Raw genomic sequence first — 18,700 nt, forward strand, 5'->3', positions numbered from 1 at the left:
TGCCACAAGTTCCCAAGGCACAGAATCTTATCAACATCAGTACAAGTGCACTAGAAGTAGCAGTGGCAGTGCATCTCGTGTCAAGGTTTTGTAGGTAGAAAAAGAAATTTCTTTAGAAGAAAAACTCTCAGCTCTAGCCCCTAGCCCCATTACGCATTCTCTCCCATCACAGACCATGGGAAAATGCTATGATTTCATGTATATAAGTGATATTATCAACACTATCACGCAAGCACTTTGCTCTCACGCTCATGCTGGGAGCAAACGAGGCTCACTACCTTTTCCTGGGCCATATGTGACTGACCAAATTTCGAGCTCAGGTGGCTAGGCAGGTAAAACACCATTCTTTGCACCTCACCTCCATCTGCACCATCCAACCATTAAAACCTGCTGCAGATACAGCCCTCAGACAAGGGACGCCTGTACGGTAAGGATCAAAAACAGTTAACAAGAACAGCTTTTAAACAATCTAATGTGGATAACACATTAACATCCCTCAGGTGTTTGGGGAATTTGCGTTAGCATTTAATACAAGTTGTTCTACAGCAAGTCACCTCCTAATCCTGCTGAAATAACAGCAAGCCATGTCATAACCACTGCCTGCGTTGGGAAATGCCCAGAATTCCTACTCCTCATATTTCTCTTTCACCTTTATCCTCCCGTTTTCCCCACACTGGTCCAACGCTATCAACAGAATTAAGAGGAATGCTAATAGGGACATCATTCCCAAATAATGCAAATGCTAACAATGCTGCAACATCACAGCGACAAGGGGAAAGGGAGAGGGTGGGGAAGAGGATATGCAAGACCAGAACTTAACACATCACACCAACGATGTTTTCGTAACCTTGCTTTTCTAAAGATGGAATACAGACTGCCATAAGCACCACAGTTGAATACCACTACTCATTTTTAATTCTTTCCCAAAGAGAATAGAACATGGCAAGTTAAAACAAAGTCCATTTGACAGGGAGATTTGTATTGCAACAACATCAATTCAGCTTAGAAAATAATTTAGAGCTGCTAAATTATAATTATAACTGCTGCCCTCCTTTATACCTTGTCTCAAGACATCCATTCACTGAGATGCAGTAAGACACAGGAAAGGGTTCTGGCCACGTCTGCATTGAACACTTACCGAATTGTCTCAATAATTTCATGAGCAGCATCATGGTGTTTATCCTGAAATAAAAAGAAAAGAAGAGATGTTTTCAAAGAGACATCAGGTGTACTGTTTGTCAGAAGATTACAGGAGTCATAATCTTTTTAAGAATATAGGTGGCAAGCATGCCAGGAAAGGAGTCTTTGATTGCCACCCAGGCCATTAAACCCATCAAAATGAGCCCTCTAAGAAAAAATAAGGCTTAAGGAAATTCATTTTTCAAGTTTCTATGGACTACCAGAAGATTTACATGAAGGAACTGTCACTCTACTTATTTCTTTGTCATTTCCTGAAATCAGGAATTGTGTAGCTGATACCCTTGAGGGTTATTGGTATGCAGTAGGCACTTGACTACAAGTTCCACAATGAACAGCTGATTTCATCGACCTAGCATCTGGTACATGCTCACATCTCCATATGGGCAGTAAGAGTCTAGCACAGTGAATGGCTTTCTAAAATAAAACATCAAATAAACAGTAGGAGTGGATATCAGTGCAGAAAAAAAGCAGTACAAAAAAAAAAAAAAAAGAGGAGGCCTGAATATGCAGACCTTTTCATGAACTGAAAAACAAAACACATTAAAACTTGTGCATTACAAGTATACACCAGACTGTGAGCCACAGATGCTTGTTGACTTTAATTTGGGAGCTTACTCAGGAGCAACAAAAGCACAAGTTTAGCAAGCCATTCCAAATTCGTGCTAATAAAGCCCTTGGAGCTGCATGTATATGCACCATGCTACAAAAAATCCTATTTTATGGAAGTTACAGGAGTTCCTATATATACTGTTGTATCCATCTTGTGAAGCCTTAGTTACCAGAGTCCATCTGCACAAAGTTGAGGTTATATTTAGACATTTGTTTCTTGAAGCGACTTTGACCTTTTAATTAGGAGTCTAGTATCTAAGGACCTTCCAGAGTTAGAAGTGTACAGGCACACTCGCTCTCGAATAATTTCCCTTGTCTTCTGCTGCAGAAATGTCATTTCTAGAGTGTTACCGGGGGAAATTCTATAGCAAAGGGTAGGGACAGGCAACAGAAAGCAGAGGATTGGGGGCAGGGGAAGGAAAGGAATGGAAGAAGAGAAACACTAATGGACAGATGACAGAAACCCACTAGGATTATTTCTATTTCTTCAAGACGTGGAAGGACATGATATAAGTCAAACAGAAGCTTTTTCCATCAGTATCACAGCTTTCATATTTGCATGTGGAAAGAGATTTCCCCTTATATAACCAGTCTATATACTTAGGATCAGCCAGTCTTGTAGAAGTTCTCATTCCAAGAAACTTGTACACAGCCCTTTAGATACCTGGATAAAAATCTCATGACTGAGAGGGACAGAAAGAAAGGCGAGCATATCTGAAGTCTGTTCTATTAAAGGTATGAAGGAACACTTCCTATTTTCCTAGTAAAAGTTTTTATTTTCAGAATGCAAAAAAAGTTAACTCCCCTATCTAGGAGTCACACGAGAGACTAGTCAAAGAAAAACAAATCATTCCAGTTACAACATCAAAAAGGAGAAACAGCCAACATAAAACTAGTCGGGACATTTGGGATGGAATACAGAGAGGCCTAGAAGCCGAGCGTTACCTTGGTCATGTTTTGTAACAGCAAACGCCCCGAACGTCGCAAGCCCTGCAAACAGATCTGGGGTTGGGCTTCCTCCAGTCCGTGGCATTTGCTCAGGGCCTGGACTGGGACAGCCCAGACCAACAGAAACCAACAGCACCAATAAACAGTCAGCCAATTTACGACCAGAAATATCAGGCAAGTAATTCTATCGATAAATCTTGGCCTAGAAAACAGGGAAGCAACTGAACTAAAATCTGCTCCTGACTCTCCGTGCACATACACAAGAAGAAAAAAGCATACAGCAGGAGGACTTTTCTTTCTTTTCATTTCTTATCTGCAAAGTATAAAAATAACCCAAGACAGTCAGCTCATCCATAAACATCCCCTATACATTTTCACCTTTCGCTACGCGCAGAATTATCACAGTAGAAACCCCTTGGGCTGATCTAGCTCTTCCAGTAAACTGTGTTCCTGTATAGTAAGAATATGCTTTATCAACATAAGCTCGTTATACCGGAAAAGTGAATTCATGCTTATTCTGGCATAACCGTTTTCTCTGAAGAAGTCATATTCTTCACTGATGGTTTTGGACAGTGTCAGTGCTAGCAGAACACACAGAGAAACCCCTTGTCCTACAGGTCTTCATAAAAACACCCCTATAAACGGCCAAAATTGCTTAATTAACAGATTCCTTTGTCTTGGGCTAAAAAGTGAAAAATAAATTAAAAAAAGAAAAATCACAATGCACATCTACAACTACAGATCATCCAATTTCAGCAAGTGGTTTTACTAACACAACCTCAAGTGGAAACTCCAGCCAGAAGGGGCCTGAGTTTAGTTTGTGTCATTATCTAGGAATAATGAAGTTGGAAACAGTTCCACGTTTACTGCTGCTAAACTTCTCATGTTGAAACACTTACCAAGTTTACTATACTCTATAACTAACATACGTTGTCCAAGTAGACAAGCTCCCAAGGTCTCACGCAAGTCTTGCAAACAAAATCGGAGACAATCTCCTAACGTTTCTTCAGAGCGGAGAAGGCCATGGAAAATGGAGGAGGGGTGGGGAACAGATCTAAAGGAAATACCAAGAGGTTTCCCTTTAGAGAAACTTTTAGTCCCATTTCAACATTACGGTTGTAAAGTTTAATAAGAATAGACATTAAACAGCACCAGTCATCACATCTGTATTCGTGCAATTGTTTATGACACTGATAGAGAGCCATCAGCAACTCAAAGGGCAAGTTGAATAGAAACCTCACCAAAACCACAGACCCCGCTCCGACCAGCATCAGCCTCTGCCCGCCGTCCTTTCAAGCGGATGCGCTGGTTTTGGCCAGACACACAACCGAGCTCAGTGCAGCAGCTTTAACCCAGATCCTTTTACAGACCCGGTGGAGGAACACTGAAACCAGCAGGTTGGGAGAGGGACTGACAGCAATTCCCGATGGCGCTGCTGCAATCGCAGCAGTCTGACAAACCTTACACCTGGCTCAGCCAACAGCCAACCCAGCACATCCAAAGATGGCCTGAAGCTCCTCAAATTCAGACACTTTTTTATTTTTTTTAACACTTTTTTCAGGCTGCAGCGACCCATGACCAACACCAGCATGCCAGCTACGCCTCTAGCGCAGGCACGTTATACAAGCACGTGACATTATACTTGGGCAAAGTCATCCGTGAGAGCACAGCTTTATGCTACATCTGCATCCGTACTCGTGATGCTTTGTCTGTAAAATATCCTGGTAAAGAGCCTCCTACAAACAGACTGGCTATCAATCATGAAATACACTGTGCAGAAGCCTTTTGGACGAGTCTCAAGAAGCGTATCTGTTCTGTTCGCAGTCACGAGATGATGCCACAGTACTCTCTGTCACGAAGAAGAGTTCCATTCATCCTCCAACCCTGCTCCAAGCTGTTCTCCCTCCCTCCCTTCTCCCCTGCACACTGATGTGAAGCATACTACGTGCTGCTCCTTGGCCTGGCTGTACTTCTGCAATGATCTTATATTTATGTAGTTTGAGAGGCCCTTGGAATCTTCTGACCCACATAAATGGAAGCTATTTCATGAGACAAGACCTTATCTCTTTAATGTGGTCTATGCACTAAGTATTTAAAGTAAAAAGTTGCAGTCTATAGGAATTATTGAGAATGCCCAAAGCTATTCATAACAAGTTTATAAAAAAAAAAAAAAAATAAACACACATTAAAAGTTAGTTATTGCAGTCAATTCTCTCCAGCTGAACTTTATAACAAAGGGTTCTTATTTTCAACCTAAACGTTCAATTTAAAATTGAAACGTGAGCTCCCAGAGAAAATTCGTTTTTGCCAAGACATTTCATTGGAAAAATAATGGAAAGAAAGCAGACATTTTTTCAAAAGTCACTTATAAGAGAATCCAATTTTCTATGGAAAACAGCAGAGCACAGTTTCAGCCAGCACGACTGAACAGCCTCGCGGTTCCGATTCTTACAACAGATTTCTCCATCCACATGTTACTACAACTCTAATCACAGGAGTTAAGAGTTTGAAGCCAGAAACACACCCACTGCTATTTCTTTTAGTACGCCAGTGCCCAGAAGCCCTACCAGCACGCACGACTCCTGCGTACACACCGTGCCGAGCAGACAGGGTTTTCCTACAGAAACCAACAAGCTGGATGAGCAGTTTTGCCCTTCAGGGCGTGGAGATTAGGCCATAGAGCAATTTTTAAGAGTTTGATCTTTCCCTTCACCTCTTCTCCAAAAGTTTCCCATCCTGATTTCGCTCAGTTAGGACCTTTCCCTGCAGTTTATGCTCAGCGCTCTGATCACAGGGTGGGGGGAAAAAAGAAGAAAGGAAAAAAAAAAAAAAAAAAAAAGGATAATGAATGTTTTTGCGCGCTTCAATGCTCCCGTCAGCCAGCCCTCTTTCTGCTGCAAAAGACATTTTGTATCTTGCAGATATGAGAAGTCCTATAGGTGGTTTTAAAGGCAAAATAAGGCAGTGCCCAAAAGCTCTTTCCAAATATGTATGTTTGTGCAATCATTCTCTATAATCACATACTCTTTGTTAACCCAAATTACAAAAAAGAACCATCAATATGACCAGAACGTCTAAGTTCTCAGTAGTAATCGCAGCTGTTAAGGACCCCGAACAATACCATGCATCATATGAACAGCACCAGACACGGCTCAGTTATCGATACATAACTTTGTTCTACGAAGCACCAAACTTCTAATAAACGCAGCTGAATCAGAAGGTTTTGCAGAGCACGCTACAAGAGCAAGGTGAAGTGAAAATCACAATTGGTTACGTTTTTGCCACAAGCTAGCTGTTATGAAGCCTTGTAATTCACACTGAATACAAAGCACTAAGCACTCTTCCACCAGGCGAGGCTGGTTTGGTTACATTATTTTTTCAAGTTAACACCCCTTCGGATATCTTAATGGCATTATTCTGCTATAATTCTGTATTCCAGCACTGTATCCTAGACTCTCGGGTGTATTTGTACGGGACTAGTTATTTCACAGTGCAACAATTCATACTCTAAAGTGAATCTCTAATGCAAAGCAATAGATTTAAACATTATATGTTTCTTCCTCAAACACAAAGAACATGTTCAATTAAATTGGGCAGCCGTCATTGCCTGAAGCAAGGAACAACACCCTAGTGCCCTTCCAAATTCACATTTTTTTATATTTAGGTCCTTCGTATGAAACTATGCTTATCCTTGGGGATAAGCATAAGTTGGGCCTTGGGGGTGAACACTGTATTTCTCTAAACTTCATTTTCCCACATGCAAAGTGGATCCTTGTGAGAGCTGACGAGTCTGCACAGTGCTACACAGTAAAGGCAGCAAAAAGCCCAAACCTGCAAACCTCAGAGGAGAACAAATGGTTTGAAAATCTGGACGGGGTCTTGAAAAAAAGAAATACAGCTCATGCGCCTTCAATCAGTAGCTCTAAAAGCACCGTACAAAGAGCTTTAAGATCCCTTATCTGCTCTTCATAGATAGGAACATTTTTGTGCATAGCTTTGACTGCCCAAGACTAAACTGTCCCACGGCAAAAGCAATTCTTACCTTTGCAGAGCCAGTTTTGGTGCTTGACTCTCTAGACCACACTTCCTCCCAAAAACAGGCCAAGTGACCAAAGCAGCTCCTCACAAATGTGCAAACAAGCTGTGGTCAAGCATCTGCAGAGCAGGAGGAAGAGATCTCCTACAAGCTTTTCACTGTCCACCAGATGAATCCAAGCAACTCAGAGAAAACAAAACCTGAAACAAGCTAGTTACAAATAAATCAATGGCAACACTCATGTACCTTTTAATGATTGTCTTTAGATACCATTCTACTTCCAACACTTCAACCACGTAACGCTGGCTCCCAAGTACTGAACACTGACTCCACTCATGTATTAACAGAAGTCATGTTGATTTGCCAAATTCTGAGCTGCATGTGATCTATTTAACTCGCCGAACAAAAGAGGTCAGTCTCACTAGCCCCTGGTTTTAAAGAACAGCTTGGTTGCCTGTAGTGGCAGCTCTCTCCCCAGGCAGTGGTCCATAAATCCAAAGGAGAGGATGTTACAGCTGGAGACAAGATGGTTAGCAGAGATCAAAAAGATGGATCAGGAAAAGCCAATCAATCTTGCAGAAGGCTAGTGGGACAAGTGCCTCTTTAATGTCCCCTAGGTCTCCTCCATCTGTGGAGGATGATAAGCGTTTCTCTAGACACCAAGAAAGGCAACGCGAGCTACTGCAGCTGCAGCTTCCCCACAGGAACCAGGAAAGCATCCAGCATTCTGCGTGGCACACAGATGCCCTCCCAAAACCACTGCTTTCAGCCGGGCAGAAGTTTGCATTCCTCCTCCCCCAGGGTTTAACTTAATTTACACCCTGTCTAGAAAGACTCACCAGTACAGCTTCTACGTCCAGAGCATGTCCATATTCAATACACCTGCAAACAGTGGTCGACAAGAGCCTATGAAAAGCCGAAACCAAAGTAATTCCAGCTGCTACAGCAGCAAAGAGCTGCCTGCGGGCCAGCTGAACAAAAGGGAAGATCTCAAGCTCCGCAGTCCTGCCAGCTAGTGCCTTCAATCGCTTCGCATTTTAAGATCTTTGCCTTGTGCTCCAATGCTAGTTACACTTCGAGTAAGGAAAAGGGAAATTCTGCCCCTTGCAATATTTCATATCATATAGCTCGACTTCATTTAATATTACCAGATTTTATCCCAAATCAAGATTGTGTCATTTAGCTTCCACAGCAACAACCAAAGCACAAGTTTTCTTACCAAGGGAGACAAGGACCTTCTATGAAGCATCCAGCTACTGTTGTTCCCTTAATCAAGAAAGTAGAAGGGCATTCACAAGTATACATATATATTCGTATGTATAAAAAGAGATCTTCTGTAGAGAACAGCTTGTGTCCCTTCCTTTCCTCCCAGCCTCAGAGAAGTAGCGAGGGAAGCAAGAGCTACCAAGACTGCATTTTGAAACCTATTTCCCACACAGCAGGAGAGCAGACAAGTTTGATGTAGTTTCAGTAGTTAGTAAGTTTACGGTCACACAAAACTAAATGGAAAACATGGAGGGCATTGCGGCCTCCTTCACGGCTACTTAAGGACTTTTAAAGACAAAAGAGTTTGATCCAAGATCCTGAATATACTAAATCTACCAAGTTTAGAAAAGAAATAGGCATTAGAAAAGAAGATCCAAATGCTCCAGGTAATCCTCATATAGCATGAGGACAGGTGATCCAGAATTTGTAGACAAGACAGTTGTGGATCTGGTTGCAGCAGGGACTCGCACTTTCATTGCAGCTACCCAAACCACGATAACACCATTTTGCCTTTCCACACAGCAGTTCCAACTGTTGCTACAGACGCTGCACAAATGCAAGAAGGAATGGTTCCCATGATAGCGTGTAGGAAGGGCTGCATAAATATATTAACATGCAATCACTCTGCAGGAGTGTCTAAGGCAACATCCGCATGGGACAGTCACAGCAGGATGGCCTACTGGCTTTAGTCTGCGTAAACCAAACACAGCCCAGACATAAGGAAGAAGTAGTTCTATTACGCAAAAAGACAGACTAGTGAAAAAAAAAAATATCCAAAATGTTTATACTGGAATATATAGGGGAATGCAACTATTTTGGTAAAACGGTACCTTGCACTGGTATATCCTATTGCCCTTTCAGTTAAGTTTTGGACAATTATAAACTGTTCCCACAATACAACAGCTGGAGGGAGCACGCAGATGCTGCAGCTATTCCAGCAGCTGAAGAAGCACTATGTGTTTGCTTATTCTGGGACAGAGCGGGCTGCTGGGCTCTCACTCCAGTCCACGAGGCGGCCCTACCATCATTTCACAGACAGTTTAAACCAACACAGCCACCTGCCTTGCCACTGCTTCCCCGAAAGCCACCTCTCGCTTTGGGCCAGCGCTGCCTGTGCACGCACACAGCAAAGTCAGGGAAGGCCTAGGCTAAAACTAAACCTTTTTGGTGTTTTGGCTTCATTACCTTTCAACCAGACCAGTTCATCACACCAGTGTACAAACACACTGCTATAAGGGTGAGGGCAGCTTAGACGCAACAGCAAGTGGACAGAGATAGCAAGAGTTGTTTCTACTTGCAGATGTACCGGTTTCAAACTTTCACCTAACCATGAACCACAACCTGTGTTAGTAAAGAAATAACCCTCCCATGCAGCAGTAACGGGAGAGGTGGGGGTAGCAGAAAACAGCCATATATATCCACGCTGCCAGAAGCTTAAACCTTTACATAAAACCTAAGCAAAGGGTTACTGCTGGTAGAAATTAATACCCAGTCCCAAAATTGCTGTTGCCCAAAGTGGCTACCATCTCTTTCTCAAGCCTACAATCCTCCCACAAGCTCCCAGCACAGCCTAGCTCTTCGGTCAGCATTTGCACGGAAAACCGGCGGGCCAAAGGGAAGCATCCTGCAGGCCACCAGTAGGACATCATCATCTCAAACAAGCACTTCACATTCTGCAAAGATACTCAATCTTGGACAGCTCAGAAATTCTGCTCCTGCTTAACATGCGTAAATATTCTGGTATAACAGAAGCTAGCAATAAAACCTGGTGTTCTCTCTGAAGCCCGCTGAGCTCCTAAAGAAAGATGGTTTGTGAGGTATAAAAGAGAAATATGAATGGTTATGGTTTTCCCCCCATAAGTTTCCACTTGTGCTGCAGAGCAGTGATACAAGCTCTACCCAGTGAGATTTTGAACAGCATACATGAGCTTCCAAGTGCCAACAATTTTATAAAAGCTTCCATTTTAAAGACTTGTAAGTGACCCTACAATATTACAATGTATTCTTCATACATTGCAAATTGCTATTTCTTCTAATAAGCAGAGACACAGCCAAAGCGAGATCAATGCAGACTGCAATCCCCAGCTTCAGAGGGTCAGAGGCCGCGCCGCGCCAGCACCTGATCTCTCACTACCAAAGGGCTTTGTTGCCAACAGATACGCAAACAAGAGGGAATCACCTGCAACCCAATGGGAATCCAGCTGAGGAATGAAAAAGCAGTCTTAAAAGCTCAAACTTTTTAGAATTTCAGAAGTATATGCTGTCAAACACCAATAATATTGCTGAGCTCTAAGAAGTAAATGACAAATTCATGCCAAAACCTCAGGAAATTGCCCTTCACACTACAAGAAAATACCAGGAAGTTTCTCAATTGCAGAAACAGTATTAAAAACCCATTGATTTTTACTAAGAAACTTATTGAGGACTTTCTGTAGTGTTTTGGTTTTTTAAAGTTTCCAGTGCTTCATCTAGCTGTCTTCAGTAGTTCCTTAGACTCTTCATCTAATACTAAAAAGTTCTTTCAGTGTAGATTTTTAGGAAACTCTCATTCACTCATGAAATGAAACAAAACAAAATACTCAGAACAGGAACTTTTTCGTTATTCATAGATCTGTTCATATCTATGAAGCCATCATTTCCTGCTGTAAAATATACTCACCCTCTTCCTATGCTCTAAAAATAGTACCTACTCAATTTGATATCTATAGCAGCGTGTGGCAAATATCATCGTATATTCAGTTTTATTTCTTGTTCCTCTTCAGAGTTAGTTTTGTCTTATCTTTAATAATTACTATGAAAGTAAATATATTGCGGTCACGATTCTTAATATGAACTTCTCTTGCTTCTGTGGATCTTTCTGTTAGGAAGGAGAAAATAAAATGAGCAGAAACATTTTAAATATGTTGAGACGCTTTATGATTATCAATCTGTGATAAAGACACTGTAAAGGGGAAAAAAAAAAGCATCCCCACCTCTGGTCCTTGTCTTGATCATTAGGGTAAAAAGCTTTCATCAGACAGTCAAAGGTTAACTCAAAGCAGGAAGAAAAAAAGCAAGGCAGTATGAAAGGAGAAAAAGAAAGAAGGAAGAGTACAAAAGTAGACATATGGATGTCTGGGGAGAAGGGTGATTAAATTTCCCATAAATCTTGCATACCAAGAGGCAAGATATTTTGCCTAAATTCCCAGGAGAAACACAATTCAGTCACATATCTGAGACTTGAAAGGATAATCATCTCCATATATATTAAGGCTGCCATGAAGGACAAGAGTTGGAGTTGCATGTGGTGGCATGGATTTCCCTTGGCACACTAAAAGCTTTCAATACTGTGTCCAGCTGTAACTGATGGGTGAATTTTAGGTAGATGAATTTGAATTGCCAAAGCTGGAACTCTGGCCAGGACAGGAACATTAATCCTCACTCATTTGCTGATGGGGGGGGGGGGAGAAGGCAATCTTGAACAGCTACTCTGTCTTTCAACAGTTACCTTTCAGATAGTTCAGTTATATGAAAAATAAAGAGTATTGTGGTCTTAAGATGCAATACAAGGGAACGACTTTTACTTTTCATACGGAAATACTAGGAAAAAAGTGTACGTTAACTGAACTCATGATTTATATCGTATCCAACGGGTCAGAGGTTGGAACAAAAGCCAGTCTGAAAACTGAACAAGTACCGATTGTCACTCATGGCAAGTTATACTTCAAAGGGTAAAACCCGGAAGAAAATTGCTATTCTGTAATAACCACGTGCTGCGCAATTAAACGCTGTACGGTTACGGTCCTCCTTGCCCGGTGAGGCCAACGCACCTCCCAACAGCACATTGCTGGGTTCCCTTTGGCATTTGTGAGAGCAGAGAAGTACAGAAAAATGATGCAATGGTGCCAACTCTGTTATTTGCTTCTGTTTATTTGCTGGGCAGCAGAGAAACCCAAGTACTTTTGAAATGACCCAGTCAATTATTTCCCAGTTTTACACTATTCACTCTCCCCACTCCACATTTTTTTTAAGAACCGGGGAAGACAGAGGGGTGTTGAGAAATCAGAAGTCTGCTAAAGTTTTCAAACCTTTTCTTCAGTAGAGAAGTTTCTATAAGTAATTAGTCATCCCCACAAACATTTCCCAACAAGCTGCATCAACAGCATCTATTAAAGCAGAGAAAATCCCCTAACCTCTGCCACCGCTGCCGAATTTCTGGGCGATTACTCAGGGTGTGAGGAGGTTTTGCCTGGCAAAGCCAGCTCAACAGTTTCCTCCGCTTGCCACCCCCTCCTTTGTACCGGCACCGCTGCCCCGGGAAGGCAGCATGAGTCAGATTACAGATCAGGGCGGAGGGGGGGGCCGGCTGTGAAAACACTGGAACATTTTTTTCCAGCCCAGATATTTTCAGCGATCCAGTTCACAGAGCCACCCCACACACAGCAGCGCAGAGGCTCTGCCACCACGCTTCAGAACTGCAGACAGCGGCTGAAAGGACAGCCTCGCCGTGCCCCCCTCGGCACCCCACCTTCTCCCTCCAGCACAAACCGAGCCAAGGGAAAAACCAAACGCACGTGCAAAACGTGCAACTGCTCTCCAGCAGCTCATCCCATCAGAGTGTAAGGGAGTACGTAGTAAGGAAGGGCCAGATCTGTGCAGGGGAAACAGTGAGAGCAAGTGGCTGGGGGCAAGGAGGCACGGGACCACCCCTCAGCAGCGGCCCGCAGCTCCGGCAGGTTGGGTGCAACACCGAAGGGACCAATTTAGGTCCAATTTAGGACCTTCCTAAATTGATCTTACCATACTATGCTATAGCACTCAACTTCAGCAACTGCTCCCACGCCTACTTCGCTGTCTCAGAAGTCAAAGCTAGTCATCAGAAAAACTATTCCCAGTAAAGCTGCGTGACACACAAAAAAAAGCACTAAATTCTTAAACAAGGTTTGTTATTCATCTCTACTGTTGATCTTTAATTTCAAAGGTGACACTCCCTGCTGGGCTCTGATTTTCATTATCACCGCCTGCCCTTGAGCTTTTTGCGCACAACACATGCCTTTGGTGACAGAATGGTATCAGCTGTATCACCCACTGGTGGAGAGAGGGGGGGAAAAAAAGAAAAAACCCACACCACACACACGCTCTGCACCCGTCCACCTGTACGAAGTCCAGTATTATCAAGCTTGTGTCCCATCACTCCTCAGCAGCGGACACACGTACACCTCTCAAACTGCAGGGTGATGCTCTGACAACACTCAATTAGCAAACGAGAATTTTTTGCCATTACAGCTGAGTGGAAAGTCAGCAGCAAAGAGGAAGAACACAGACAAATCAATGAATTATTCAAGCCAGACTTATCGTCACAGTTGCTAATTTGGAGGCTTAAGCTTCAGCAGCTCATGGCAGAGGTACCTCACCCTGGCAAGATGTGCACAATGGCACAAGCAGGACTGTCCCCTCCTGGGACAGAGTCAAGGGCCTGAGATTTCCAGGCAACAAAATTGGTAAAAGATACCCAGAGCATAACCCTACTGGGATCCACGGTGGCTTGCCCATCGGTGGCCTGGGCTGCAGGAGAAGTTCCCGGGCGCTATCACACCACAATTGCCTAGTCCTTACAAGTCAAACAGGGAGGGGAGGGAACATGACACACAGAAACCTGACACACACGGGGGGTTGCAGTTATCTTTCGGGGGAAGGCTATTCAGGAGGCAAACAACGGGAAGGCCTACCAGATGAAAAGAGCAAGGCAAGACAGGCAGATGTCTAATTCTGAAACTTGAAAGGACTTGCACACTATTTAACATGAAAGGCAGCGAGTCATTTGCAGCCATCCGGGTAAAGGATGCAGTGCCACGACAGCGTAAGCCACTCAAAGTCAACACCCATCCCATCCTCCTCTCATCACCTGGCTGGGCCTCGCCGGCCCTCCTTTGTCAGCACTGACACTTACTTTGATCACTCTGCAAACCCGTTCGGTGCAAGCCTAAAGGAGAGGAGGTAAATGAACCACAGTGTCCTCTTACTGATGCACATGCTACCAGAAAACAGGCTTTTCCACATTCACAAACTCATACATTGCAACAGGGTGCAGTTTAGTAAACATCGATTTTGGTGACAATAATCAGCTCAGAAGTCTCCTGTTGCTCCATTCTGTATGTAAGCGATCCCTCACTGGTGCCAGAGATGTAGCAGCAGAACTGTGCCAGAACAGATTGTGGAAGTGATCCAGATTTAAAAAAAAAAAAAAAAAACAAAAAAACCACACCCCACACACCTTTTTTTCCCCACACACCTTTTTTTCCCCACGTATAGTAGGCTGGGACTCCTTAAGCAGGAACTGTTGTCAAGAGGAGTTCGAAGTACAACCTCAGACACCTCACAAATCAGGCAGAACTTATCATGGTATGAAAAATCTCCATGTTTAAACCTAATTCAGATTTAACTATAGTGAAAGTCAGAGACAAGAGAATGAACCAATTTAAGGACAATCCTCTGGAATAAACCTAAACATCTGCAAGTCTTAGAACTACAAGGGGCCTTCACCCCTTGTATCCATCAGATCTAAGCAGTAAGTACCAAGTCGTGCATATCAATACTTGAAGTATGACTACAAATGCCATCCCCTGTCGGCATTAGCCTATTTAAGACCACCTAGATCCATTAACTCCGCTCACTCGCCCGTTTGAGCACCTAAGGTACTTCCTTTAGGTAGGCCTGTATCTCACCCGATACCTAAATTAAAATTTTTAACGCAGTATCACTGCGTTATCTGACAACCTAACACAAGCAGAAAACAGGGCAGGTATGTGGGACTCAAGGAGTTAAACGGCATACAAAAGAATAAACTCACTTCAGCTCTGATTAAGCAGGGCACTCATAAAAACAGAGGTCAACATCAGAAAATATTTTGTGAGTCATGAGGAGAGATTACTCACCATGCACTATTCAACTTACTCATCACAGTGTGCTACGGACAGAACTGCTCACCATGTATTCATTAGGAAACCGTGGCCTTTCCTTTGAGAAAAGCAGAAGGCGGGGGAAAGAATCATACTTTCAGTTTTGTATGTAAGCCAGTGGGAGGCTGTATCTGCAACACCAATGCTCTCTCCTCCCACGGCCCTAATTAGACTCGGAGGGAAATACATGTTTCACATCACCCTCCCAGGCTCTTTTAGCATCCCAACAAGCACCAGTTTGTCAGCTGAGCTATTATGCAAACTCAGCAGTCTGAAGAGACCCCACTTTTCCTATTATACATGAAATAAGCAGCAGTCCTGCAATAAATAGAGACGTTATTAATCCAGACACCCATTAATACGAGAGATTAGACCCTTAGCCTTTCACGCAGCAATACTGACACCGCTAATTTAAGATGTAGTAAGAGCATAAAAATAGCCAAGTTACTCAATGCAGGGTTACATCATGCAGCGGTGCGCATCAAGCAGCAGGTCTACAATACCATTCAGCCTCTGATGTTGGGAAAGATGATTCCCTGCCATTCCTGGCGCTCTCACCAAAAATAATTAGCAAGGACTGTGAGCTTCCCCTCCCCTTTCTCTCCAGCTCTCTTTGGAAAATATATCTCACGGCATACAACAGGAAGCAGCAAGAATGCTGCTAAATAAAACTACGTGAAGTGTATTTTTTTTTTTTCCCCCTCCAGGTATCCCACCTTGCTTCCTAGGAACCAAGCAGCAGAAAGAGTGGTGAAACTAAGAAATGTTCTGCTTACGTCAAAGAGAGCTGAGCTCTAAAACCACAACGGTACATATACCCTGCTGCCAACTCAAGGCTGAGCCAACGAGGGAAAGAAAGTCAGAGTACAATGTCAGCAGGCCAAACACTGCCATGTACAGAGAGGAGGATTTCTTTCTAAAGCTCCAGAGTTCATCTGCTGCTGCAAAGGCCAGAGCTGCAAGCGGCGTGCGCGTGTGGATGCATGCGTGCCCACGCACGCAAGCGCACGCTTCTGTAATATGCGGCGCGATCTTTTCACCAAAACTGCAGGACGGAATATTGATTGGCTCCAGATGAACGACGCACTTCTGTATTACTGTGGAAAAATTTGCAACGCAGAGAGGCCGGTTTAATGGCAGGCTGTTTGGGTTTTGCGGTGTCTCTTAACGCACGCAGATAGCACGTGGGGATAAGCTCCCCTGGCCGTTGCATTTGTGATTAACTGGAAAAGAAAATCTACGTACTCTGCCGTCTTCAGAACCGGCTGCTCAAGTTTTCCTAAATTAACCAAATCCTTATTTCCAATGCTGCAAACAGCATTAAAATGCACATTTTAAGGAGGGGGGTAGGAGGGGAAGGTTGGAGGTTGTGGTTTGGTGTTTTTTTTTCTTTAAGCCTGTAGGAAGTTTTGTGAATATACATAAAACCATTCCTTTCTTCCAGATTAATCCCTAACCTATGTAATCTTTAACCTATACTTCACACAACCCGCTCGGAGACACAAGTTAATATTTGGCGACATGAAGAAAACCGAACTGGTCATCGTTATACTTTCAGTTTCTATCAATTTAAGCAGAGCGCGCGCCCGCGAACACACAGACACGAATGACAGAGCTGCCCAAACAGGAAAGGCTGCATTAACCAGTGTGTGCTGGAGGCTCCAGCTCCGGGAGCAGCCGATGAAAATAGCACGCCAGCGTACATGGAGGATGTTTGGGAAACCAGAGATACAGCAACAGCACCAAAAGGCAGGCAGCAGACACGAATACACAGCCATCTCCCCTGCCACAAGCGATATATTTCTAATCGTTCACACACAAGCACGTTACGATTGCCAAGCGAGCGACAATATTGGCAATATCAGCTGCCCCAGCCTGTGCGTCCCAGCATGTTCTCCCCGTGAAGCAGCACACGTACAAGAGCAAAGCCTGAAACGCAAGGGATAATCAACAGTACTCAGGCCAAGTAAAATATATATGGAGAGAGATTTTCCCCCTTACAAACCGTTCTCAAGGGTGCTACAAACAGGGTGAAAAATCGTTCAAGGACTGGTACAAACCCTACATACACACAGAAAAAAAACAAAACCTCTCAAGCCTTTCGCCTCTCGTGAGATTTTCACTAATTCGGACATGGACATTGTTACCAAGGTCACACATCTCGCTCAGGGCTCAGGAGAGGCAGGAAAAAGTCAGGCAAGTTCGGAAAAAACCCGCCGCTCACGTAACTAAACGGGGACAAGTGACATTTTATTTGAAAGCATGCGGATTACGGCTGCCATCAACTGACAAACCTGACTTGAATTCTCTTCAGACTAAATAAAAGAGAAGCTACAAGGGCACTCGTTGGAGGGGAGAGTGAGCAACAGCACCGACCCCGCTAGCAGCTACCGAAGGCAGAGCCCTTCTCCCCTACCCGCAATTAACGCTGCTCCTCTGCTGGTTTCCACCCCTGCCACGGGTTTTGGGGGTCGTCCCCCCACACCAACCCCAAGCCATCGCTAATTTAGGCGATATTTTTCAGCCAGAAAGCCATTTCACCCCGCTGGAAGCAGCTCTGGTTATTAACCGGTTACACCAGCCGAGCTGAGGAAAACACGAAAACTTTTCATTAACCAGTCCTCCTCCTCCCCGCCCTTAAGTTTAGTCAACCAATTATAAAAAGAAATTGGGGATTTGACTTCCAGGAGAGCGGCAGCACCCCGGGCTGGGGCGCCGGGCGGGCTCCATCCAGCCCGGCAGCCCCGCACCCTCCAGCCCGCGGCTCCGGGGGCTGCTCCCGCATGGGAAGCGCTACCGGATAAATAAGGCGAATTACTCCCGCTCCCAGGAAGGGCGCTCGTTAACAGATTGATTAACAAGTGACAGAAAGCGCTCGGGGGGGAGCCGGGGAAGCGAGGGGAAGGGGCCGGGGGAGGCGGCCGGGGGCCCGCCGGGGTGGCCGGGCCCGGGGAGCGGGCGGCGCTGACAGGGCGCGGGGCAGGTGCCGGGCCGGGGCCATACTCACGTAGACGGGCAGCGGCCAGGGGTAGACGGCGGGCTCGGCTCCCACGGGCGACTTCAGCCGGAGCTCCAGCCTCTCGCCCATGTCGGCAGCCGGAGGAGGAGGCGGCGGCGGCCCCGCACCATGCTAGAGGGGCCGGCCGGGGTGGGGTGTGGCGGCCGGGCCCGGCCGGGGGCGTGTGCGAGGTGCGGCGGCGGCGGCGGCGGCGGGGGGCGGGGGGGGAGCGGCGGGAGAGGCGGGGAGGGGAGGCCGGTGCCGGCGGGGGCGCCCGCTCCCCCTCGCCTCCCTCTATTGTCGTTAGCGGTTCGCGGGGCTCTCCGGCGCCGCCGCCATCTTGGGCCGGCGTGAGGCGAAGCACAATGAGGCGCCGGGGCCGGGCCGGGCCGGGCCCGACCGACGCGCCAGACGCGGGGGGGGGGGGGGGGGGCGCGGCTTCGCGCTCCCTCCCCCTGTCCTCAGCTGCCCTCCCCGCGCGCGCCGCCGCCGCCCCCGCGTGGGAGCGTGGGAGCGCGTGGCAGGCGCCCACGGGCGGCGCGGGGGGTCACGGGCGCGGGAACGGGGGGGCGGCACGAGGCGGCGGGGACACGCGCGTGGGAGGGCGCCGGGCTGGCGCGCGGGTGGGGGGGGGAGTGGGGCGCGTGCAAGGCCGGAGCGCCGCGTGCGACGGCGCGAGGGTGGCACAGGGCACGCGGGCAACGG

At 45.6% G+C, this 18,700-nt stretch overlaps 1 protein-coding gene across 15 annotated transcripts in view; it reads right to left on the reverse strand.

Moving 5' to 3' along the window:
• The window catches only part of DOT1L (DOT1 like histone lysine methyltransferase), a 77,894-nt gene extending 59,522 nt beyond the window's left edge, over nt 1-18,372 (reverse strand). For 14 of the 15 annotated variants that reach the window (XR_015707305.1, XR_015707302.1, XR_015707301.1 and 11 more), the window contains exons 1-2: nt 18,005-18,372; nt 1,139-1,182 (exon numbers count right to left, since the gene is read on the reverse strand). Coding sequence is in view for 9 of the 15 variants with exons in the window: in XM_087769201.1 (XP_087625327.1) it covers nt 1,139-1,182; nt 18,005-18,085 (125 nt within the window). In the remaining 6 variants the exon portion in view is untranslated. The remainder of the gene's footprint in view (nt 1-1,138; nt 1,183-18,004) is intronic. The other variant, XM_087769198.1, reaches the window with a different exon arrangement.
• Nucleotides 18,373-18,700: the final 328 nt, after the last annotated feature.

The sequence above is a fragment of the Nipponia nippon genome, unplaced genomic scaffold (assembly GCF_047370975.1).
Source record: "Nipponia nippon isolate SJK-2023a ecotype South Korea unplaced genomic scaffold, ASM4737097v1 scaffold_31, whole genome shotgun sequence".
In the NCBI taxonomy this organism is placed as follows: domain Eukaryota; kingdom Metazoa; phylum Chordata; class Aves; order Pelecaniformes; family Threskiornithidae; genus Nipponia; species Nipponia nippon.